General features: G+C 39.9%; 2 protein-coding genes across 3 annotated transcripts; both read left to right on the top strand.

Annotated features, from left to right (window-relative positions):
• The first annotated feature begins 1,213 nt into the window (after positions 1-1,213).
• Positions 1,214-11,326, top strand: camlg (calcium modulating ligand). The gene is made up of 4 exons (XM_038707818.1): positions 1,214-1,525; positions 6,296-6,759; positions 7,416-7,481; positions 8,670-11,326. The coding sequence occupies exons 1-4, from the start codon at positions 1,375-1,377 to the stop codon at positions 8,859-8,861; spliced, it is 873 nt and encodes a 290-aa protein (XP_038563746.1). The 5' UTR covers positions 1,214-1,374; the 3' UTR covers positions 8,862-11,326.
• Positions 11,327-12,557: 1,231 nt separating this feature from the next.
• On the top strand, positions 12,558-24,726 carry ddx46 (DEAD (Asp-Glu-Ala-Asp) box polypeptide 46). 2 transcript variants are annotated; one of them, XM_038707816.1, is made up of 23 exons: positions 12,558-12,688; positions 12,965-13,129; positions 13,681-13,803; positions 14,356-14,443; positions 14,556-14,724; positions 15,232-15,467; positions 15,858-15,968; positions 16,255-16,420; positions 17,068-17,188; positions 17,528-17,703; positions 18,079-18,200; positions 18,640-18,718; positions 19,760-19,842; positions 20,123-20,287; positions 20,392-20,554; positions 21,018-21,211; positions 21,348-21,485; positions 21,761-21,910; positions 22,112-22,339; positions 22,693-22,911; positions 23,064-23,208; positions 23,387-23,460; positions 24,203-24,726. In XM_038707816.1, exons 1-23 carry the CDS (start codon positions 12,672-12,674, stop codon positions 24,248-24,250), a joined length of 3,180 nt encoding a protein of 1,059 aa, XP_038563744.1. In that variant the 5' UTR covers positions 12,558-12,671; the 3' UTR covers positions 24,251-24,726. The 2 variants fall into 2 exon arrangements, with proteins under 2 accessions (XP_038563744.1, XP_038563743.1); XM_038707815.1 differs by having other exon boundaries at positions 12,568-12,706.
• The last annotated feature ends 88 nt before the right edge of the window (positions 24,727-24,814 follow it).

The raw sequence follows: 24,814 nt of genomic DNA, 5'->3' as shown, positions 1-24,814 counted from the left end.
TAGGTGAAGTGAATCCAAAGTAATGCTGTTGTTTTAATTCTAATTGTATACAATGCCTCTCATTTGCTTTAAAACAGAAACTTTAGTACAAAACAGAGCTGGATGTTCTTATAAATCTGATTGTTGAGGATAAGTCCCCGTCCCCACTGCTCTGCAGGGTAGTCTGAGCATTGGCAGTAACAGACGATATTTACTAACCTTATCAGGACACTGTTTGATTTTAAAGTTCTTTGCTGTTTAAACTTAAGTAGTTCAGGTATAATGAGTGTAATGTGTGGTGTGTTTTAATTCAGGCTTTGTCAGATCTAGATCAGGCATCTGTTTTCTACCTCAGCATGAATATATATATGATATTGTATGACTGGACCTGCCAAACTACTGGCACCAGACTTATTTTTTTTGTGCTGTAGGCTTAAAACCAGTTTCTGCAGTTTGACAGAAGAAAGCCATCACTGTGCTCTCTGCTGCATGAAATGACTGCAGTTTTTATGATTGTGTACATTTTCTATTAATCCGAACAGAACCACAGTGCTTATGGAAATGTAATTTCCTTAAAGTAGTAGTTTCTGACCCCGGGTGACATGACCCTCACAAGGGGTCGCAAGATGAATCTAAGGGGTCAAGAGATAATTACTGGGGCAGGAAAGCAAAATGCAAAACTCTACACAAAATGTGTGTTTTTCGGACTTTTCTCTAATCTTGTGTTTCAAAAGGATAAAATTAAAAGAACATTGTTTGAGTCCTTTTTTAAAGCAAGAAATGGCAAATGGCTGGTTCCAATTTCTCAAATGTATACTTTCTGGTTTGCTCAGTCTTCTGTAATAGTAAACTGAATATCTTTGGGTTTTGAGCTTTTGACATCTGATGGTGTCACCAAGGACTGTGGGAAACTGTGGTGGGCATTTCGCGCTGTTTTCTGACATTATACAAACCAAATGATTGATTGATTACTTCAGAAAGTAATCTGTAGATTAAACCAAAATGAAAATAATCATTAGTTGCAGCTCTAATTATGGCTACACGTTCTTCTTTTATGAATATAATTTTACATGTGGCAAATGCCATTTTTTTTAGGGTGGTCCCTCGCCAAGCCTAGACACCCAATATCAAATCACTAGGAGGGAACCCCTATTTTATTTTCACCCTTTTCCCCTGCAAGTCAGCGTTGAGGGCTCTATACCCGCACAGCTTCTTTGTCGCGCTCGGCGCTGACATCATCTTTGTGCGTCCCTTTCTTCAGACAACGCTCAGTCATGTTTACCGTTTAATTCAGTGATCCGAGGCTTTTTGTGTTGTCGCCATTAAGCTTTTCTATCGCTATTGTTTTGTATTTATTGTTAACAGACTTTGTAGTTAACGCTAATTTATTTCAACATGGAGTCCGAAGCGGCCAACGAGGAGAAGACAGCCGCTCTGTCGGCGGCGCAGAGACGAGCAGAGATCCGGAGGAGAAAACTGCTCATGAATTCAGAGGACAGGATGAACAGAATCGTGGGCTACACTAAAAACGAGTCTGAAAACAACGGTATGCTGTGATAATTTAACCAGTTTACACTACAGTGCTGTTCGTGACGATCGCCTGCTTTATATGCTGCTGTTGTATGAACAGTCAGCACATTGACCTTTGTCCACCATCAGTATCATCATTTCAGTATTCATATTCAGTACAAATGTATGAACAGAAGTATGTGTGGCCACAGCCTGAGATTCAAACCAGCATCTACCCAATGAAACTCTAACACAAGATGGCGCTGCTGTACCTGAAACAGCTGGATTTATAGATTAGGCATGGACAGAAAATTTAATTTATAGTTGATAAACCATAATTTTTAAAGCTAATTTGCAACAGCAAGTTGCAGCTCCAGTTTCTTAAATGTTGTCAGTGTTCATATCTGAGGATTAAAGGCCCTGCACTCATTTATTGTTGCTGATTTGAATCTCCTGTGGTTAATTGACAGCTCACTCACTCTTTGATAAGGATTGGCCAATGTTGCTTTTGTTTATTCGTTTTATTTCATAGTGACAGTATAAGTGCAGAGAGGGGAATGATATGCAACAAAGGAAACCAACAGTTGTTATTCTACCACATAATAGCAATTGTTGGTTTCCTTTGTACAAATGCCTTTTAACCACTGACCCACCATGACACCACCTAAACTTATTTTTTAAGACATTTTACACTTGCACAATGCACCTCTGACACTGTTTCAAAACCACTAAATTATCTTCTCATCTCTGGCATTACTGCGCTGCAATTTCTTGTAACTTATCAAACTAACTTAAATGGCAATACTTAAAAAAAAAGCTTATTTTCCAGGAGCAGAACTTGATTGCATGTAGTGTGTCGGAAAGAAACTTTCTGACATGTTATGGACATATACCACAAGTTTACTAGAGCTGAAAAATTTTGGAAAATAATCTAATTGCGATTTTTTTTTTTTTTTACCAATATTGCGATTGCTATTTAAAATACGATTAATTTAAGCTCTTTACCTTCTGTATTATTCAAAACGGACAAGCAGTAAATCAGTGTATGGTATGACCAACACAATATTAGATTGAACATACACTGTTCTTTCTTGTGGGTCAGGCCTGTGTTATGATGAAATTAGGTGATTCATGAATTGCACGAATTATTATTATGAGCAATGGTGGAGAAGAAGTATCAAATTTTAATAATATGAGAAATATCGTTATAACTTAATATAACTTAGGTTAGCCACACACTCGGTGATGTTATGGTAAGGATAATTGGCTTCGGGGGGCTGTCAAGAGTAACATAGCTAGCTAGCTGGCAGTATCAAGGTCCTAGAAATGCAGTTCCGGTCCTAGGATTGCGGTCCTGAAACTGCAGCCTCCATGACACCGGTACTGCAGCTACATACTACTCGAGTTCCCCCGCAGCCTCCGATGCCGCAGCGCACTGGCTGTAACCAGGCTGTAACCAGGCTGTAACTCGGGACAGACTGGGCCTCTTTCGGACTTTTGAGTTTGGTTTGAAACGCCGTTTCACAGATACAGGTGCTGGTCATATAATTAGAATATCATCAAAAAGTTGATTTATTTCAGTAATTCCATTCAAAAAGTGAAACTTGGATATTCATTCACTACACACAGACTTGATATATTTCAAATGTGTATTTCATTTAATTGTGAACTACTGAAATTCCAAATTCAGTATCTCAGAAAATTTGAATATTATTTAAGACTAATACAAAAAAAGGATTTTTAGAAATGTTGGCCAACTGAAAAGTATGAACATCAAAAGTATGAGCATGTCCAGCACTCAATACTTAGTTGGGGCTCCTTTTGCCTGAATTACTGCAGCAATGCGGCGTGGCATGGAGTCAATCAGTCTGTGGCACTGCTCAGGTGTTATGAGAGCCCAGGTTGCTCTGATAGTGGCCTTCAGCTCTTCTGCATTGTTGGGTCTGGCGTATCGCATCTTCCTCCTCACAATACCCCATAGATTTTCTATAGGGTTAAGGTCAGGCCAGTTTCCTGGCCAATTAAGAACAGGGATACCATGGTCCTTAAACCGGGTACTGGTAGCTTTGGCAGGTGCCAAGTCCTGTTGGAAAATGAAATCTGCATCTTCATAAAGTTGGTCAACAGCAGGAAGCATGAAGTGCTCTAAAACTTCCTGGTAGACGGCTGCGTTGACCTTGGACTTCAGAAAACACAGTGGACCAACACCAGCAGATGACATGGCACCCCAAACCATCACTGACTGTGGAAACTTTACACTGGACTTCAAGCAACGTGGATTCTGTGCCTCTCCTCTTCCTCCAGACTCGGGGACCTTTCATCAGAGAACATAAATTTGGACCACTCGGCAGCAGTCCAGTCCTTTTTGTCTTTAGCCCAGGCGAGACGCTTCTGACGCTGTGTCTTGTTCAAGAGTGGCTTGACACAAGGAATGCGACAGCTGAAACCCATGTCTTGCATACGTCTGTGCGTGGTGGTTCTTGAAGCACTGACTCCAGCTGCAGTCCACTCTTTGTGAATCTCCCCCACATTTTTGAATGGGTTTTGTTTCACAATCCTCTCCAGGGTGCGGTTATTGCTTGTACACTTTTTTTCTACCACATCTTTTCCTTCCCTTCGCCTCTCTATTAATGTGCTTGGACACAGAGCTCTGTGAACAGCCAGCCTCTTTAGCAATGACCTTTTGTGTCTTGCCCTCCTTGTGCAAGGTGTCAATGGTCGACTTTTGGACAGCTGTCAAGTCTTCCCCATGATTGTGTAGCCTACAGAACTAGACTGAGAGACCATTTAAAGGCCTTTGCAGGTGTTTTGAGTTAATTAGCTGATTAGAGTGTGGCACCAGGTGTCTTCAATATTGAACCTTTTCACAATATTCTAATTTTCTGAGATACTGATTTTGGGGTTTTCATTAGTTGTCAGTTACAATCATCAAAATTAAAAGGAATGAACACTTGAAATATATCAGTCTGTGTGGAATGAATGTATACATTATACAAGTTTCACTTTTTGAATGGACTTACTGAAATAAATCAACTTTTTGATGATATTCTAATTATATGACCAGCACCTGTATTTCCTGAGCTGACTGGTGGCTGTGTGTGTGTGACGCAGGCGCCGATCGCCACAATACGCTTACCTTACTACACGTGTCTTTCTGTTGTGCATTTTCCTGTCTGTCAAAGCTGCGGATGGCCTGGTGATTTCACCCACCACCACCACCAAGTTACCCGCGGGTGGCGGGTGCTACTTTCATTTCCTCTGTGACACTAAGGTTTCTGTAATGTTAGCTTCTGTCAAGCTTAAGGCCATTGTACAACAACAAGTCAAGTTACATAATAAAGTGCGAAGTTGATGCTTCCTCTGCAGACTACTTTACTCTTGGGTGTCATGTGACCAGAGTGTAATCGTGCCCTTTGCAATTAGAAAATCTTTATCACATCGCGATAATATCGCAAATGCAATTAATCTTTTAGCCCTACATTGAACTGTTGTGTCATGCTGGTACAGAGGAAGGCAGTGTGCCAGAATCAGATTTTTGGGCAACCCTTTCTGTCAAGTTGGACTGAGGTAGGATTTTGACATTTAAAATGATGTCACTATACAGCAGAGCCTCTTTAGTCCACGGGGCCAGTCACAAAGACGCTTCCTATGTAACTTGCTTGCCATTATACAGTCGTGGTCAAAGTTTTGAAAATGACACAAGTATTGGTTTTCACGAAGTTTGCAGTTTCCGTGTTTGTAGATATTTTTGTCAGATGTTACTATGGTATACTGAACTATAATTACAAGCATTTTATAAGTGTCAAAGGCTTTTATTGACAATTAATTTAAGTTTATGCAAAGAGTCAATATTTGCAGTGTTGACCCTTCTTTTTCAAGAACTCTGCAGTTCACCCTGGCATACTGTCGATTTAACTTCTGGGTCACATCCCAACTGATGGCAGCCAATTCTTGCATAATCAATTCTTGGAGTTTGTCAGAATTTGTAGGTTTTTGTTTGTCCACCTGCCTCATGAGGATTGACCACAAGTTATCAATGGGATTAAGGTCTGAGGAGTTTCCTGGCCATGGACCCAAATTTTGATGTTTTGTTTCCCTAGCCACAAAGTTGTCACTTTTGCCTTATGGCAATGTGCTCCATCATGCTGGAAAAGGCATTGTTCATCACCAAACTGTTTTTAGATGGTTGGGAGAATTTGCTGTTGGAGGATGTTTTGGTACCATTCTTTATTCATGGCTGTGTTCTTAGGCAAAATTGTGAGTGAGTCCACTCCCTTGGCTGACCTTGAAGCAACCCTTCACATCAATGGTCTCAGGATGCACAGGATATAGCGCTCACCTTTCTTCTCCGGATATGTTTTTTGAGATTAAGTTCATTTGTATTGCAAGGAGGGACTTTGCAATTAATTGCAGTTTATCTGATCACTCTTCATAACATTCTGGAATATATGCAAATTGCCATCATAAAAACTGAGGCAGCAGACTTTGTGAAAATGAATATTTGTGTCATTCTCAAAACCTTTGACCATGACTGTACAGTTCATGTTGTTTCTAAACTAGAAGAAAAACATTCTGTACCTGTTTTCAAACGTACGGTTGCAGTTATTAATTTGTCGAATATTTTTAAGATTAATTGTTTAGTCTATAAAATGTCAAAAAATAGTGAAACATTTTCAGAGCCCAATGTGACGTCTTCAACTAGATGTTAGTCTTTTTCTTAGATAAATAACAAGTGCATAAAATCATCATGCATATTATTTCAGCACTAGTTAAATCTGATGTCACTGATATTGTCTTACATCCACAGCTGGAGCATCCCTGCGTCCCACAGAACCCCGCTTCCACCTCGATCTCGACAGAACAGAGCCGTGGTCGTCATCCTCATCTTCCCCGAGACCGTCTCCCTTCCTGCCAGAGGCTTCGGGGTTCGGCAGCCGCTCCCACACCGCCACCCCCGAGAGGAGGGGCTCACCCCTACCAGGCTGTAGTGAGCCACACGGAGTCTCTCTGGAAGATGACATCGGAGGGGTCCGACAGAGACCGAGGGGGGAGCGGGCATCAGACGACCTCAGCGGCTCCCCACGCCGAGGCCTCCAGAAGTACCTGTCCCGTTTTGACGATGCCATGAAACTACGGGGCCAGCTGGCCAATGAGAAGCCGGCCCAGGACGGGGGGTCTGACCCTGAGGAGTTTGATCCTTTCAGAATCTTCAGGCTCATCGGCAGCATCCTCCTCGCCATTTTTGTTAGGGTTTTTGTCTGCAAGTATCTGGTGAGTCTGCTCGCTGTATACCCTATGTGGCTGTAATAACTGAGATTGGCCCGTTGCGCATTTTACATGTTAAAGTGCTGAGAATGTAGACACTAAAATCATCCATTGGCATCTGATAGATCATTCACAAGGTTAGTGAAGTAGGTGATAATTAGCAGTATCCAAGTAAGACAAGTGACCATTCCCAGATACAGTGTTGGTAATGGTTTTGGTGGAATGACAAATTCTTACATATAAAACATATTTAAGCCCCCTTTGCTTCTGTGGCTCATAGTAGTAAGCTTTTAGTTATGGTTTGTCTATATTCTCCTCTACTACCAGGTTAGCTAACCGACAGGCTAGTCGTAAACTTTGTGTAATCCTTAGAAACACACCAGCACCGTGTTTTCACTTCCAGTCTTCATATTATCTGTGTGCACTTACTCAAACTTAACAGTACAGACAGATCATAATTTTTAGTCATTACATGAAAATAAGAGATCCTTTCAGGTGTGAAAAGGGCAAAACAAATGAACGTGTCAAGACATTTTACATGTTTTTTTTTGCATGCATTCATTTTGTAGGATTGTCATATCAGCCCATATTTAATAATAGTACATCTGACTACCAGAAACATGATATTATTGTGATGTGACTCTCGTATTGTTTCACTCTAGTCAATATTTGCTCCATTTCTGACCCTTGAACTGGCCTATATGGGGTTGTCCAAATACTTTCCAAAGGTGAGTTTGCACTAAATATTTTATGATCCCTTCTCTACTGTTATGTTCAGATTCCTATATTTTAGCCAATATTTCCAAGAAGTAAAACTGCTTTAATCGATGTGAAGACACACTTTGGAGTGGGACATTTAAAGCAGAGACATACATGATTTTGAAAAATGTTAAGTAAGGTTTTGTCATAATTATGGTTTGTCAATGTGTTAAACTTTTTATTCTTTATTTATTCTTGGCCAGTTCACAGTTTTGACCAAAGTTGTGTTTCCTGTAGACATGAACCATTGTTATTCCTCTGACGTCCTTGTGCTGTACTTTAGCTGACAGCCCAGTCTTAGTAGCCATGTCACTGCTGGCCACACCTACAGTGAATGTTATTGAAAGTTCATGTAACCTGAAGGGTGACATAGACACACACACACAGCAAAGTTAAAAATGTTGTTTTTAATTATAGAAATTTTTAAGTATTTACATTTGAGTGGCATTTTTTTCAAAAAAGTATTTTGCTGCGATAAAAGGTATATCTCAAAGGCAAATAGTATGGATGAAAGAATTAATTGACAGAGAAATCATCAACAATTTTGATAGCGTCATTGTTTCTGTGTGGCCAAATATGAAGCTAGAAGCAGCCGGTGATTAGCTTAGCTTAGCTTAGCATTAAGACCAGAAGCATGGAGAAATTGCAGTCTGCCTTTGTACAATATTCAAAATACACAAGGCACCTGGATGTGTGTCTTGTCATCACTGTGAGGATCTCAGGCAACCAACAGATAGTCCAGGAATTCCACTAACTCCCTGTAACACCACAACTTGTTATTTTTTATGGCTGTTTTTGAATTTGTTACAAATGAGGTATAACGTGTGGAGTAGTGCGCTTTAGAGGTGCTGGTAGGTGTATTTTTTAACTTTGGACAGAGCCAGGATAGCTCCCGCCCTGCTTCCAGTCTTTGTGCTAAGCTAAGCCAAAACATCAAACAATGACAAGTCATTTAACAAGCAAAAATATGTGTTTTATTCGCTGGCTCCAACTTTTCAGATGTGAAGATTTTTTTTTTTTTACTATTTTATTTTTTATTTTTTATAACAATTGGTTGATTAACTGTAAAACATTTGGGACAAATCAATAATGAGAGAACCATCATTAGTGGCAGCCATGCATCACAGCGTCTTTGCATGATACTCCTGTTCCCCCAGGTAGAGAAGAAGGCCCAGACCACTGTGCTGACCGCTGCCCTGTTGCTGTCTGGCATCCCCGCTGAGGTCATCAACCGCTCCATGGACACCTACAGGAGAATGGGTGACGTCTTTGCCGACCTCTGCGTTTACTTCTTCACCTTCATTCTCTCGCACGAGATCCTGCTGCTCATTGGCTCAGAGACTACCTGATGGACCCGGAGGATGTCAGTAACCCTGCTTCCCCTTACTTGTTGTCCCCTCCCTTTGTCTCCCATAGAAACAAAGCAAGGCCATTTACATCGGCCGACGTGGGTTTGTTGTTGACCGTCTGGAAGCAAATCCTCGCTGCCTTATGATCAGTGTCGAGCTTCAGCTGGATGAGTGCTCATTAATTCAGCGCTTCAGGATTACAATAAGGCTAAGCTACATGTGACCAGACAGTGCAGTGTTTGTTACGTCATTTTTGCTCTGGACTGAACCTGAGAAACAAGGATAGTATGTGTTTGCTTGTGCGAACAATGCACTAAATGTAATGCATTTATCGTACCAAGTTATATTTATTTGTCATATTCAAGAGTGGACAACAGTACAGGTCATCATCAGAAAACTGACATCACATAATTTATTTACATTCTTGATATTGATGCATATCACATTTTTAATAATATGTATGCCAAATCACACAAAATATTCAATGCAAAGAACTGTCTTCCAGTACTATGCGTTACATAAAAAAAGGAGTGTTTTGCTGCCCTCTCTGGTTGAACATTTAAAGTGTGCTGCACCTGTAACCACACCCAGCAGAAATGTCATATTATACTGAGGGTTGCACTTCTACATCACTGCAACAAGGTGAAACGTTAAGCCAATAGAGGGCTACAATAAAATAATTTTCAGCTGCTGTTAAGTTCTTTAAAACTAAAATTGTTTGCTTGGAATCATTAATCTAAAGGGAGATTATCTAATATTTCTTAAACAGCAGCCACTGTGGCCACAAGCAGCAAGTACTGGTTAATGCTAAATGCTCAAATGTACCAACAGTGGCACATGTTAGAGATGAGTCACAAAGTCAGCAAACTTACTCATCAGGATCAGCTAATACGACTGAGTAGAGAAGCTGAACTAGTACGCACCCCTCTGAATATATGTTTGTCAGATTAGTCAGCCCTGCAGTGCGTCAGGCAGGGTTGGGGTCAGTATATACAGTATATTTACATTTCAGTGTATTCAGTGTGGGTCAGTGTAATTACAGTTCATGCCATTCAAAACCTCAATCTAAACTTCACATGACTCTGATAGCCTGCTGGATAAAGGCAAACACTTGCTCAGCACATGAATTAACTGAAATGACTTTGGAGTGAAAATGTTCATTGGGGTTCTTGACTCGTTATGATTGACGGTCAATGACAGAAAGCAGAAAACTGAAGACAGAGTATCAGTAGGATTGACAAGCAGGTGGTTTCCTTTTCATTCATAAATATCATCACCTTGGCTGATTTGTTGCAACATCTGCACCTCAAGCAGTCAGTGACTTGATGAATTAATCTTAGAGATCTGACCTTTTTCTTTCAAATCTGGCCCACTTCTCTGCCATGTATACATCAGCTAGCCAGAAAAGTAGAGCCACAGTTTCACACTGACCATCATGGCTGCATCTTCATGATGATCTAACTGTAGGAGAAACAGCTGTGTGATCCAGAGTGCTGGCTACTAACTTTAAAAATACACACATGCCCCTCCAGCTTTCGGTTAGTAAGAGATTAAAAATGTAGTTTGAGTAGTTAAGAAACTTTAGAAGTTGTTTTTGAATTAAATATGAAAATATTAATTGATGCAGTGTCTCTTAAAATAATGACGATGACTGTAGATTCAGCGCAGTCCAGGAAGGGACGCCGCATTTTACTCAAATTTGCTGGCAGGACCACTAAGTGTAAAGCTGAGTTTCTCTAGCTTTAAATTAAGTCTCTAAACCGTAAAATATAACCGTGAGGCAGTTTATGTGCTTGTGTTGTGGCAGATTTCCTCACATGCTTTTAAATGATATTTTCTGTTGTGATCTGTCATCCAGTGTCCATAAGAACAATGAACAATTGTTCTTCCTTCTTATAAGTTGTGAAGGCAGAAGAAGAAGCATTTAGTCCTTGAACGTGGAGTATATAATTTTGCACGGCTATGAGCTTAAAAAAACGCAGTAAACTTCATCACAGTGTATGTACATAATGAGAAGTGTGGTTGGTGGGAATGTTTTAGGATTTGCTGGAAAGCACTGTCACTGCACATTAATGTGAGGCAGTGGCAGTTTGTACGCTTATTTGTGCTGAGTAATTCTGGTGACGTGTCTTGCTTTGCTTTGTCCATGCCTCATTCATACTTACTTAATATATATACTCTACTTCTGTGCTGTTATGTCCTCTCTCCATACTTCAAATGTCATCCAAATTAATTTATTAGTGTGAATATTTTATTTTTATGTAAATGAATTGGTGTGATTTATCCTATGACTTGTCTGACCTACATGATTGTTTTTGATAAGGTTTACAGAATAACTGTTTTTAATGGCTCTTACAGTATCTTTATTTAGTGTTGACATTGTATAAACAGTTTCTGCTTAAAAACATACACAGGAATGAATAACCAGACAATTCATACCAAATAAATACTACTTGTGTGATGTACTCTGTTTTGACTTTCTTCATTTATTTTATTTATTGGGTTTCGTAATAGGGGCAGTGGACATTAACAAACATTGCTGAAAACCTGCTTTCCTGTGATAGTTTACATGCAAGCTTGAGTTGATGTTTTAACTACTATTAACAAATGAAGAACAATTTAACTAAATTCCAATTCATTATCAAATAATATTCCAGTTAGAAGAGGTTTTAGAGGTGCGGCTGAGTAATAATTCAGTATTATCATTGTTGAAGGGTTTTGTCTGATGAAATGCAGGCCAATGAAATATACAGTATGTAATTTTTCGGACATTTTACGTGTCATTCCTCTTTAACGTCATGATATTAATTTTGATAATACTGTATTGCCCAGCCATATTTACAGGAAGACAGGAGTGTTTCTTTTAACTTTTAGCTCTGGGAATAGTAGGGTTTACAGCTGTTAAAAGCAGTATACAACCGTATATAAACATAATAATTTTCATGATACAATTTTCATCAACAACATAACAAATGTTCAATAAATGTTTGATTTAATTAATTTGAATCACAATTGGTGCTTCATTTTACTAATAAGATAATTATTATTAAAAAGGACTGACACAGATTTTACTTAATTTTACTCATTTGTTGAAATACTTTATCATAATTGTTTTGCACATTCTTCTTCAGATTTGTTAAGAGATCCACTGTCTGGCATCATGTGTCATGTTCTCACCATAAATAAATTTTTAAAACTACAATTAACCATCTGGTTTCTTTAACTTACATTTGAGCACAAAAATCAGCCCGAGCCCTACATTAAACAAAAGAAAACAATACAAATTAACCCAATACCCAATCACAAGTTAAGATTAATTATTAAGTTGGTATATAAATATGACCAAATAGATAAAGTTGTCTTCCCCTATTAATTCTCCAAAATGTTTTAAACATCATTATAAATGTAGCAGAGTGAACAAGTACAACATATTCCTCTGATATTTGATAGAATAAAAACATTGGTACTTATAAATAAAAAGAATATATATACTGTATAAACTGTATACGTCTTATATGAAAATTGTTCCAATTCTGCCAACATCTGCAAGATCCTAAAGAGGTCTGTGTTTCTGATGTGTCTCTCTTCGGTGTCCCTCTCTTCAGTACACCTTTGTGGCCGACCTTCTGACCTCCCACCGCGGGGTGGCGCACTGTGCTGCTCACGTTGCGAGTTTGTGACTTGAACGGTCGCAGTTTTATTACGCGCAGGTTCAAAGTCACAAACAAACGTTCACCGCACAAGAGTCGTCGTTATCTGTGAAGTAATTCGACTTTTGTGGTTTATAAGACATAACTCCGTGGAATAGCGATGGGACGTGAGTCGAGGTATGCCAGAATGATCAGGTCAATTTGGTGTTTTTATCTTCGGTTGAATCTTTTGTGACTAACTCTTGTGACTGCGGCTGTACTCATTTCGATGGCTAATTTCGATTAGCATGCTAGCTGCGACATCCTGTTGTTAATGATAATTAGTCAGTTGTAGATAATCTCATACAGCCGTGGGATATGAATTAAAACGTTTTGTAAATTTAGTGTTAATGCTTTCCATCGACAGTTAGCTAACTGCCAGCTAACATGTGCATTACACGGCTTGGTCCTCAGACACTACAGAAAACGGTCTGCGTCTCGGGGACGGTCAGGGAGCCGATCTAAGAGTCGATCCCCGGACAAACGCTCCAAGAAAGACGACCGAGACCGGAACAGGAGGGAGCGATCACGGAGCCGGGACCGCCGCAGGTCCCGGTCCAGAGACAGAAAACGACCCAGGTGGGTTTTCAATATTATTGTGTTGAAGAGAAGAGTACACCTGTTTATACTTTAAGGAACTATACAGTGGCATTGATAAGTAAACCAGCTGCAAGTGGATTCAGGTCTGTTTGCATTTGCAGCCTTATAGTAAAGGTATATCTATGAAAAGACAGAAGAAGAGAGATGGAGAGAATCCTCTTGCTGCAGCACCATCAGAACTAGATTTAAGGTGTTTGTTGAACATTTGACATAATATTAACATGATCATTTTCAGCTGCTATCATGAGGTTTACTTTTAGATGCATGTCTTGTTCCAGTTAAAATTGTAAAGGCAAAACAAAGAGTATTGGGTCTGTGTTGTGTTTACGATGGGCAAACCGGTTTAACCTAATAACAAATCTCAATAAAACAACTGCAGTGTATTTTGAGGAGGATCTGGGTTTGTATATGCTCCAAAACCCATGGTTTCAATCGCTGTTTGAGATCACTTGAGATAATGAAATGGACCATGTGTGAAATTGTCCTGAGAAGTGAAAGTGGTATATGACGTGTTTGCCTTTGCTGTCCAGGCGCTCAAGGAGCAGAGAAAGGAGAAGGTCCAGAAGCAGAGAGAGGAGGAGGTCTGGCAGCAGGACCCGAGCTCGGAGGTCCCGATCCGGTAGCCCCAGCAAGAGCAAGAGACCAGATGAAAAGTGAGGCTTCTTAAAAATAAAACCAAACATCTCAAAACATAATTTACGGCTCTGGTAACCAAAACCCCTGGAATCATCAAGTATAATGTGTAAACAAATGCATCTTTATGGTGTATCTTTCGTATTTTAGCAGTACAGAGGTTCTTGTATGTCAAAACAGCTTTGCATAGTAGGACCAGATACTTTCTGTACAGTTAACAAAGGCAGCAGAAACAGGTAGTTTGCTCTTCTGTACTAAACAAAAGTGATCTGCTAGATAACATGCTGGCAAATGATTATGATTGGTCGGGTTTCTGTCAGAGGTCTTGCAGGCCTTAAAATCTAAATCTAAAAAGTAGGTTTGTGATCTTAAATAGTCACCATCATTAGAAATGGTAAATTGTTGGACAGAGCTCCCCTAGTTCTGACGGTGATAAGGTGTCGGGGAGGTGGCTTTGGACCTGGTTTGCTGATTCTTTCAAGCACTACAATGTTCTCGGTACCGTTCAATTAACTCATAAGAATAACATGCTACTGTTTTTCTTATTTTCCTCATTGTGATCTTCCATGCAGGTCAAGGAGCAAGGAGAAAGACATAATTGATCCTTTATCTGAAAAGAAAAAGATTAAAGAGGAGAAAGAGGATGAGAAGGTTGAGGATGTAAGTGTTGTGTTTATGTTCCACATATTCGGTTCTTGCTCATCTATAATTGATCACCATATAGTATAGGTCAGGAAAGGGGACTGTTTATGTTTCCTTTGTGTCCATGCAGCAAGACTTTGACCAGAACAAGCTGGAGGAGGAGATGAGGAAGAGGAAGGAACGTGTGGAGAAGTGGAGGGAAGAGCAGAGGAAGAAGGCAATCGAAAACATCGGAGAGCTCAAGAAGGAACTGGAGGAGATGAAACAGGGCAAGAAGTGGAGCTTGGAGGATGACGATGGTGAGGAAGCACTATTACAAATAACCAGCAACACTTTCATTTAAAACCTCCCTGAGTTATCACAATAAAGAAGCTACCAGCCACCAATAAAACCAGTTGTTTTATTGTGGAGAAATCTTGGTATCTAACTCACAAATTCTCTTAACTAAAAATGTCACAAAATATCCCCGTCTCCAGGAATTTAATTGTCAATTAACCATTATTATACTCCATCACAAGTTGATGTGATGTTTTACCATCATTTACTTTTAGTAAAGTATAGAATTTTACTATGTATTCTTTGCTTATTTTAAATAGTAAAAGCATTGTTTGCATTGTGAAACTGCAATCAGTTAGGTATTTGTACTTGATAAGTAAGTTTAATTTTTTTATAATTTAATAAGTAATCATTCCATTCAAGTCAAGTTTTCACTGATTATTTATACTTTTATCAGCAATCCGATCACTTGACAGGTACAAATCTTAGCTTTAGCGCTTCAGAGCTTTATAATTGACTCTTCATTTCAGACGATGACGAGGATGTTTCAGCTCCTTTGGAGGGAGACGATGATGAAGACGGGGAAGAAAAGGGGGAGCAGAACGAGAAGGAGATAAAGGAGGAGAAAAAAGAGGAGGAGGAGAAGGAGACTCCTATGGAGCAGCAGGTAGAAGAGGATGACGTGGATCCCCTTGACGCCTACATGGAGGAGGTGAAACAGGAGGTGAAGAAGTTCAACATGGGAGCCATGAGAGGAAATGATAAGGTGAGCACGAGAGGTAGATTCTGCTTCACTTCAGCTGGAGCCAAGTCTTCTGATGTTTAGCATTGGCTGTTAAAAATGCTTTTTTTATTGTCCAATGTCATTTATCAATGTCAGATTTTCTACTAGTGTTGCAGTACATAAAGTAAATGTAAACCAACTTTATTGGTCACATACAATTAAACACAGCACAATGCATGCGAAATTTGATATCTCCATTTAACCTATCCTAATTAGGAGCCGTGGGCAGCCACTGCACAGTGCCTGTGGAGCAGTCAGGGGTTCAGGGCCTTCCTTGAGGGCACCTTTTGGCAGTGCTCACATGTCATCTTTGTGGGTGCTTTCTTCTTCTGTTTTGTCAAATGCTAATCAAAGTTTTTTCATCTTCAATAGAAAGGATCAATGACCGTAACCAAAGTGGTCACAGTTGTTCAAACCAAGAAGGGAATTCACACTCACAAGAAGAAGGGTGAGCTGATGGAGAATGACCAGGATGCTATGGAAGTGAGTTTTAAAGCCTCATCCCTGTTTTGTTTGTGAAGGTCACATGTTCACCTTCAATATGTACGGCTTTTTTTAATGTACGGAAGTGCTCTTCTTTTTACTTACTCTTCTCTCAGATTTAAATTGTGTACCCATCAAAAAATATTTCAGTTTTCCTGGTGTTTCATGAATGAAATACAGATCCTGATTTAGACTCTCGTCGGACAAAAAGTTTGACAATATCATCATGTTACCCCTGATGGTACACACAGCTAACTATCCCAAATGTAATCTATTTGTTCGACAGTACTCTTCAGAGGAGGAGGAAGTGGATCTGCAGACAGCTCTGACAGGCTTCCAGACCAAACAGAGAAAGGTCCTAGAGCCTGTTGACCATGGGAAAATCCAGTACGAGCCTTACCGCAAAAACTTCTACGTGGAGGTCCCTGAGCTCGCCAGAATGAGTCCAGAAGGTCAGTAAATGGAAGGGAGATTTCAGTGACGATTAGCTCTTATCACTGCTGAGACTTTGAAAACAAAAACTGCCATATATCACATACCTACCTATTTTGGATGTATACATCCATGTCAGGGCTTACAATGAGACGCCTCCCAGTTTACCAGGCTGATATTGGTTAAGTGTTTGGGCTGTGTGTGGAACCTCAACCTTTCTGACCGAAATGTGATTGAGTATCGAGAGAGGCCATGGCAGTAAAAATGTCAAGTATTAAAAGTTTTATTTAATTTTAAGATAAATGCTTAATCACATTCTTATGCTTGTTTACTAACTCTTCGATCAGATATTAAGATAAACCCAAAGAAAGTGTTGTTTATCCAGATTTTAGGTCAATACATTTATTAAATGGATGTTTTATGTTGACATGTTTTTTGTCAACCTTAAAATAAACACTATATCTGTCAGTATTAGTAAGGAATAGTATTAATCATTAGGTGCAAAATACACTTCTTTCTAGCAGTTCTAGAAAATACAGTGCTGTGTATCTTTAGCACACATATTTAATTTTAGTAACTTGTATTACTGCCTTGTAGTAATCAGAATATCTGTCTTTGTAAACCTTAGCTACCATATAACATCTAATTTTTTTAAAAATCAATACAGATGTGACTGCGTACAGGCTGGAACTGGAAGGCATTATCGTTAAAGGGAAGGGCTGTCCCAAACCCATCAAGACGTGGGTGCAGTGTGGGGTGTCTATGAAGATCCTCAGTTCTATGAAGAAGTGAGTGACTGATGGTAACTGCTGGTGTGATGGATTAGGCAAATTTTGAGGGCAATATAGAAATGTAGCAACAATCCTGCCAATAGAAAATGAAAAAGATTATTCATTTCATGAAAAGATAGCTTGTGTGTAAATAGCTCAAGTGCTTATTTAGGTTCATGTGCAGAGAGCAGCTCCCATTTTCTAATTTTGAAATTAATTCATTTTAAGACATATAACCACTCATATCCTAGTTAGGATGCCCCTGAAATGTATCTAAAACAGCCAACAATCATATTCAGATTGTACTTGACCAACATGTATTTGTATTAATTTCTTTCTTCTCCCAAATGTACCCAGGCATGGCTACGAGAAGCCCACCCCCATCCAGGCCCAGGCCATCCCTGCCATCATGTCAGGCCGAGACCTCATCGGGATCGCCAAGACCGGCAGCGGGAAAACCATAGCCTTCCTGCTGCCCATGTTCCGACACATCATGGACCAGAGGCCCCTGGAGGAGTCTGAGGGGCCGATCTGTAAGAAATAGATTGTTTTATTCTTTGTTTAGGCTTTACTCTAATGTCTATTAAATATTCAAATAAGAACAAAAAGGAATAACTGAAGTGGTTTAAGACAGAAAGTAAGAATGTGGAAGTGGAGTGATGTCCTACTCCTGTGCATTTCAAAGACTTGGTTCAGGGCCCAAATATAGGACAAAGGAAGACTAAAACTGGATCCATTTTCACTGTGGGACAATAAACCGCAGGCTGTTATGCTTCCATAGCATTTCTGATCTTCAGTTTTACCTCAGTTAATGTTTCTATACCTAGTGTGAAAACTGGAGTGCTCAAAATAGTAAAACATAGGAAATGGAATCTGTATTCTCATCCTGTTTTCCTCCGCCGCCACAGCTGTAATCATGACTCCGACCAGAGAGTTGGCTCTGCAGATCACCAAGGAGTGTAAGAAGTTCTCTAAACAGCTGGGACTCCGTGTAGTGTGTGTTTATGGAGGCACGGGTATCAGCGAACAGGTAAACACACATACTAATGTTGCCTGTTGATTTTATTTTCCCTCCAAGGGCTATTTCAATTACAGTCCATCCAACACAGAAGCAATGTAGAGTTAAATACCACACAATAATACAAATACATCTCTCCTTTCATTGAGTATAGTTCTTTAAATCGCTTAGATTATTATTTGGCTGTCACCTAAAAAAGGGATAGTATGAGCAATGCTAAATTGGTGGTGTACTTTTTTTAAATGGAACAATTAATCCCTTCATTAAAAAATTCTCCAACTGATTGATCTGATGAAAATAACAACTGGTTGCACCTCTCGCTTGGTAAGAGTAAATGTAGAATATGGAATACTCCAACACAGTCTGCAAAATAAATAAGCGCCGCTGTTTCTTTTACAGTTGAACTTTGAACAATGCATTAACATTATCCATTGATGTTGGCGGTTTCCAGATTGCTGAGCTGAAAAGAGGAGCAGAGATCATCGTGTGCACCCCGGGAAGAATGATTGACATGTTGGGGGCCAACAGCGGTGAGTTCATACACCTTGACCCTCTCACTTCTTTATTCTGGTAATATGCAAATAAGCATCTTTGATGCCTTGTGAGCCTTTTGTTAATTACCTTGCATGGAATAATATTACAAAATGATAAAGTGCATAATGAACTAAGTCAGTACCACTTACTAAACTGTTGACATTATTTGAGCACCTTTTGGGATCAGTCATATCTACAAGACAATGGTGTGTTTCCTGAAGATCAGGGCAAGTACAGGTAGGTGGACCTGGTGCTGCCTCCGTGGTTCTTCAAACTCCCAAGCAAGAGACGATCAAAATGTTTGATAAGTGTATTGTAACATGGATGTATCCGGATCTGTAATTGTGTTTGTATTAAAAAAGAGTAGCCTGAATGCTCAACGGTTTTGCAGTGTTGTTTTAGTAAATATAGTCTCGTATATAAATTATGCCTAGAAGATATAAAAGGCACACACTTGCATCTTGTATTTAAAGCACAGGGAGAGTTTTTCCAGTTATTTGTCCAGTACTGAGTATTTGCATAGAAATATAAAGACATACTGGAATTTTATATGTTAGAAATATTGAATTATATTTGCTGACCATTTATTATTATGTTGTGTATGATGTAAATCTTTTATGAGCAGTTATTATAATAGAAGGGTTTTTTGTTTCCACACATGCGAGGTAATCTGTAATATGTTTCCCTTGTAGGTGAGGCGCTTGGTCAGATAATGCTTGATGGGGCTCCATCTCTTGTATTGTATCTTGAGGCTGTTTTCTGACTTTTTCAGGTCCCTCATGCCCATGAGATGGTACGCAAGACCAGAGACAACCCAAAACATTTAAAAATGGAAATCAAATAAACTCTGGCCACTTGAAACTAGTTCTCTGAAGAGTGTGCTGATGTTAGGATGACTTGTTTTGTTGTTAAGTAATGTGTAGTCCCAGAAACCAGAAAAAGGTTCTGTGTTTGATTGTTTAATTTTAGTTTAAAGGCAGGACAGAATTATTTGGAAGTTAACCGTTTTCCTCATGCTCCTCTCCCTTGGTTTGTAGGTCGAGTCACCAACCTGCGCAGAGTTACATATGTGGTGTTGGATGAAGCTGACAGGATGTTTGACATGGGTTTCGAGCCACAGGTGGGTGTCACCCAGATTTATACATTAGCATGTACACAGTTACTCATGTTTGCTCTGTTTTATGGGGCTGTTGTCAATTTTCCATATTTGGCAGGTTTCTGCTTACTTAAGAGTTAAGAGTTATCTCACACAGTTACTAACTAGATAAGAAATTGGAAGTATTTCATTTTATATTGAAACTGTGTTATAACAGTGTCAGTTTCAAAGACAGTAAGGTAAAAAATGAGAATGAGTAGACAAAATTCACTAACCTCCAGGTGCTGTCTGGTTTGTCTTCCAGGTGATGCGTATTGTGGACAACGTGCGTCCAGATCGACAGACGGTCATGTTTTCGGCCACCTTCCCTAGAGCCATGGAGGCGCTGGCTCGTAGGATCCTCGCCAAGCCCATTGAGGTCCAGGTGGGAGGCCGCAGTGTCGTCTGCTCTGATGTGGAGCAACATGTGGTAAATCATCTATGTTTCATCTCTTTCTTATTGTAACCCAGTCCAGATCCCTCGTCTCTCACAGTCTCCCTCTCCTTTTTTATTTTTTGCATTTGTTTCTGTAGCTAGTTATTGAAGAGGACAAGAAGTTCCTGAAGCTGCTGGAGATTCTGGGTCACTACCAGGAGAAGGGCTCGGTCATCATCTTTGTGGACAAGCAAGAGCATGCAGACTCACTGCTGAAAGACCTGATGAAAGCCTCGTACCCCTGCATGTCACTGCACGGAGGTAAGGGTTAACATTTGGGATGCACTGATTACAGCTTGGTGATAACTTAACTATAGTAATCCAGAATTCAACATTTGTGACGGTATATTCAACATACATGTAAATGTATTAATCTCAGGGTAAATACTTTAGAATGACCTGGTTAAAATGATTTCTGTTTTTGATAGGGGTATGTGGCATCTTATTACCTGTACTGACCAAATCTTTTGGAGAGCACTTTCTGATTTTCTGCTCTGCTAACAGGAACATAAGATGAACTATAATCAAGTATGACATTTTGCAACTGATTTTATAATTATGATCCAAGTATGTAGACTATACAGGAAATAACTATATTCAATATCAGAGGCTCTGATTCCCACCTTCCCATAACCCATTTTGAATAGCATCTGTTGTCGGCTTTCTGCCCCGGATATGTCTAAAATTTGGTCCTTCATACATTCCTTTCCTGTCATCCTCTTAGGAATCGACCAGTACGACAGAGACAGCATCATCAACGACTTTAAGAATGGAGCATGTCGTCTGATGGTGGCCACCTCCGTGGCAGCCAGAGGCCTAGATGTCAAGCAGCTGATTCTGGTGGTCAACTACAACTGTCCCAACCACTACGAGGACTACGTCCACAGAGCTGGACGCACAGGCCGAGCAGGCAACAAGGTCAGTTACTTAAAACTGAATTTTGGGTTTAGTGGGTTTTCTGTTCTTATATTTAAAATATCAGGCTCTGTAAATGGCTTGGAAGTCATGGAAGTTTCTATCTTCACACGTCTCTACATCTTGTTCCTTGTTCCAGGGCTATGCCTACACCTTCATCACAGAGGATCAGGTTCGCTATGCTGGTGATATCATCAAAGCCTTGGAGCTGTCCGGCTCTCCTGTCCCGCTTGAACTGGAGCAGCTTTGGGCGTCCTTCAAAGACCAACAGAAAGCGGTAAGATGAAGGAAAGGGGCATTTGAGTTAAGAGTGTGCATTAAAGCTACATTTAATCTAATCTGTGATGTCTCAATTAGCAAGAAGACCTAATTAGGTAATGTAGAAACCAAGGTTATTCTAGATTTTGTTATTTCATTCGTCTTCACTAACAATTATAACCTTGGTAGAAACTCATTAAAAAGGCATTCTTGGACTGCTGTAAAAATGGTTTATGTGACAAATAGATCTTATGTCCTCTGTCCCTCTTTTGCTCCCTTCCTCCATGTTTGCAGGAGGGTAAGATCATTAAGAGCAGCAGCGGCTTCTCAGGAAAAGGCTTCAAGTTTGACGAGACAGAACATGCATTGGCCAATGAGAGAAAGAAGCTGCAGAAAGCTGCCCTTGGACTGCAGGACTCTGATGATGAGGACGGAGCCCTGGACGTGAGTTCATTAAATCAGCAACATGTTCCTAGAACAAAATGCAGCACTCACCTGTTTTGAGGCCTGTCTTAATAAAGATGTATTAACTTCTTAGTAACTTACATGTGCTGGCCTCCCAGTTACAATTACAAAATAATACTAATTTTTATCTCACCATTCCATCCCATCTTAATCATTTCTCCTACTTTTCCCACTCCTCAGATTGAGGAGCAAATTGAGAGCATGTTCAACTCCAAGAAGAGGGTGAAGGATCTGTCTGCTCCCGGAGCGGCCACCGGTGCTGCGGGAGGAGTTTCCACCACAGCAACCGTCCCTGGAGGGCTGCCAGGCCTCGGACCCACGTCTGCTGGAAACATCCAGAAACTGGAGATGGCCAAGAGGCTGGCGCTCAAGATTAATGCTCAGAAGAACCTGGGCGCTGAGGCTCAGGTACGTCAAACAGAGATGGAATATGTGCGCAGGTGTGACTGTGTTCACTGCAAGATGGGAAATGACAGAGAAGACAGAAAGGGATTTTTATCTCTAAATATCATGTCTGTAAATGATCACATAATGTACTTTGTAATTAATGACTTCAAATGCAGTTATCAGTCAGAAAGTTGAAAGTTTTTGTAAGTTTAACACCAGCATTTAGACTCAAAATGAGTAGCCACCTGCCTGGGTGGTGATTTAAAAAAAAAAACACACTAAAATCTGAATGATGTGCAGAATATGTTCCCTCCTTGATGTGAGCCAAAATAAAGTAATACTAAAGTCAAACCCTTTTTTCCCTTCATGTTCAGGATGTAATGCAGCAGGCCACCAATGCCATCCTTAGGGGCGGCACCATCATGACACCTTCGGTGTCAGCCAAGACCATCGCAGAGCAACTGGCTGAGAAGATTAATGCCAAGCTGAACTACACCCCTGTGGAGAAGCTGGAGGAGGAGCGGCAGGCGGCTGAACAGGCCGAGACCATCAAGAGATACGAAGAGGAGCTGGAGATCAACGACTTCCCTCAGGTCAGCAGCACACAGTGCACTAAACATTTCAGCACATTCCTGTTTTTGTTTTTGATCTTTGTTTTGGTATTTCCTTTGCCGGGGGAAGTTCAAATAAAGAAAGAATCAAGATACAAGTCTCATAAAATGTTCTTCATTCTGTTGTTTCCCAGACGGCCAGGTGGAAGGTGACATCTAAAGAAGCACTGCAGAGAATTGGTGAATACTCTGAAGCCGCCATCACCATCAGAGGAACCTATTTTCCTCCAGGCAAAGAGCCCAAGGAGGGGGAACGCAAGATCTACCTCGCTATTGAAAGTATGTTTCAGGGAAATTGTTTTTCAGATTAAATTCTAAAGAATTTTTACTCTTTAATAATGCAACTCCTGCCTTTTAACTACAGCACATCTCTGAATTTACATCTACTGGAGTGTCCTGTTGTCTTGTATTTGATCAACTTGATATACTGTATATTAATGTTGGGTTTGTTTTCTAGGTGCAAATGAACTGGCTGTACAGAAAGCCAAAACAGAGATTACACGACTAATCAAGGAAGAGCTCATCAGATTAGTAAGTATCTTCTGCCTTTTGAAATCAATTACCAGTAGTGGATATCGTGCTCATATCAGGCTAAATTAGGAGCCTGTTTCAGATTTTGTATGGTACTAGTAGTGTGTCTCAATTCGTGCCCCTCCATACATACACTGACCATTTTGAGTGCATACTGAGAAGTATGGCAAGGCACTATGATTACCCGGATGGTGTACTCATAAGGATCAAAAAGTTGAGTGGAACACAGGACAACTCTCACCCCCAAGGGTCGCCATATTGACTACGTAGCGAAGGGGAGGGACCGCCAACGTATTTTCAAATGTGAAAATGGCAGCACAGGAACCTGAAGCGGTTGCAACTGTAAAATTAAAATGTTAATTCTTATTATTTTTTTAATAAAAGTAAAGTGAGCAAACAAGCCAGCAGATATTTTGTTGGGCGCCAATCACGGTCAAATGATGGTGACAGTGATCCTGCGTTTTATAATTCACCATTAAGAAGAAGAAGAATCTGTCGAATCTTGCCATCATTTCCGGTTAGTGCACAACGGCAGTGTTTTGATTTGAGACAACACTACCCTATCGAAATTCCTGAATTACGCAAATAAGTACCTGGAGTACATAGTGTAGCTCATGTAACGGTACTAATGGAAGTTTCCGAATTAAGACACACTACAAACATGAAACATGATAGGTTTGTTGTTCTGCAAATATTTATGAAATATGTCGCTCATTGTCCTGCCCGTTTTTTTTCATTCCAGCAAAATTCCTACCAGCCAACGAGCAAAGGCCGCTACAAAGTGTTGTAGAGGAGGAAGCAAGGCTCGCTGGAGGAGTGTCCCTCTCATCCCTACAGTTTCATCAAAGTGGTTGCATAATATTTTAGTCTATATTTTTAAAAATGTTCCTTTCAGTTATGTAAACTTAGTGTATTGTTTTGTCTTTGTTTTTTTCCTTTCTCCCCCTCCGTGTCCTCTGTGCTTCACTTGAGTTTCCAATGATTTTATACCTACAGAACATTAAAACCAAAATATCTGGTTGTGTGTTGATTCACACTGTCATGAGACATCAAAATTCTACAATGAGCAATCTGCAACATGTGTTTTAGGTATAATACATATTTTCTTTAATGTTGTTTTTTGGGAGCAAACAACATACCAACCTTTAGTCCTTATGATGGGATCCTCAGATGAAAGATGTTTTTACTTTTCCTCACAATAAAATGACGTGTTGCCAAGGAAATAAACTTGATTTGTGGAGCTGTTTGCATTAACAAATCTGGCAATTCTGTGTACCCTTTCTGACTGTTTGAATTATTCAAAAGGCTTTTCGTTTGTATATTATTCATCAGTAGTGATGTGATGTTTTGTAAG

Source organism: Micropterus salmoides, unplaced genomic scaffold, assembly GCF_014851395.1.
Source record: "Micropterus salmoides isolate LMB-PRFRI ecotype aquatic unplaced genomic scaffold, ASM1485139v1 Ms_hic_scaffold_9, whole genome shotgun sequence".
Taxonomy (NCBI): Eukaryota; Metazoa; Chordata; class Actinopteri; order Centrarchiformes; family Centrarchidae; genus Micropterus; species Micropterus salmoides.
This window is presented reverse-complemented; position numbering and strand designations above follow the sequence as displayed.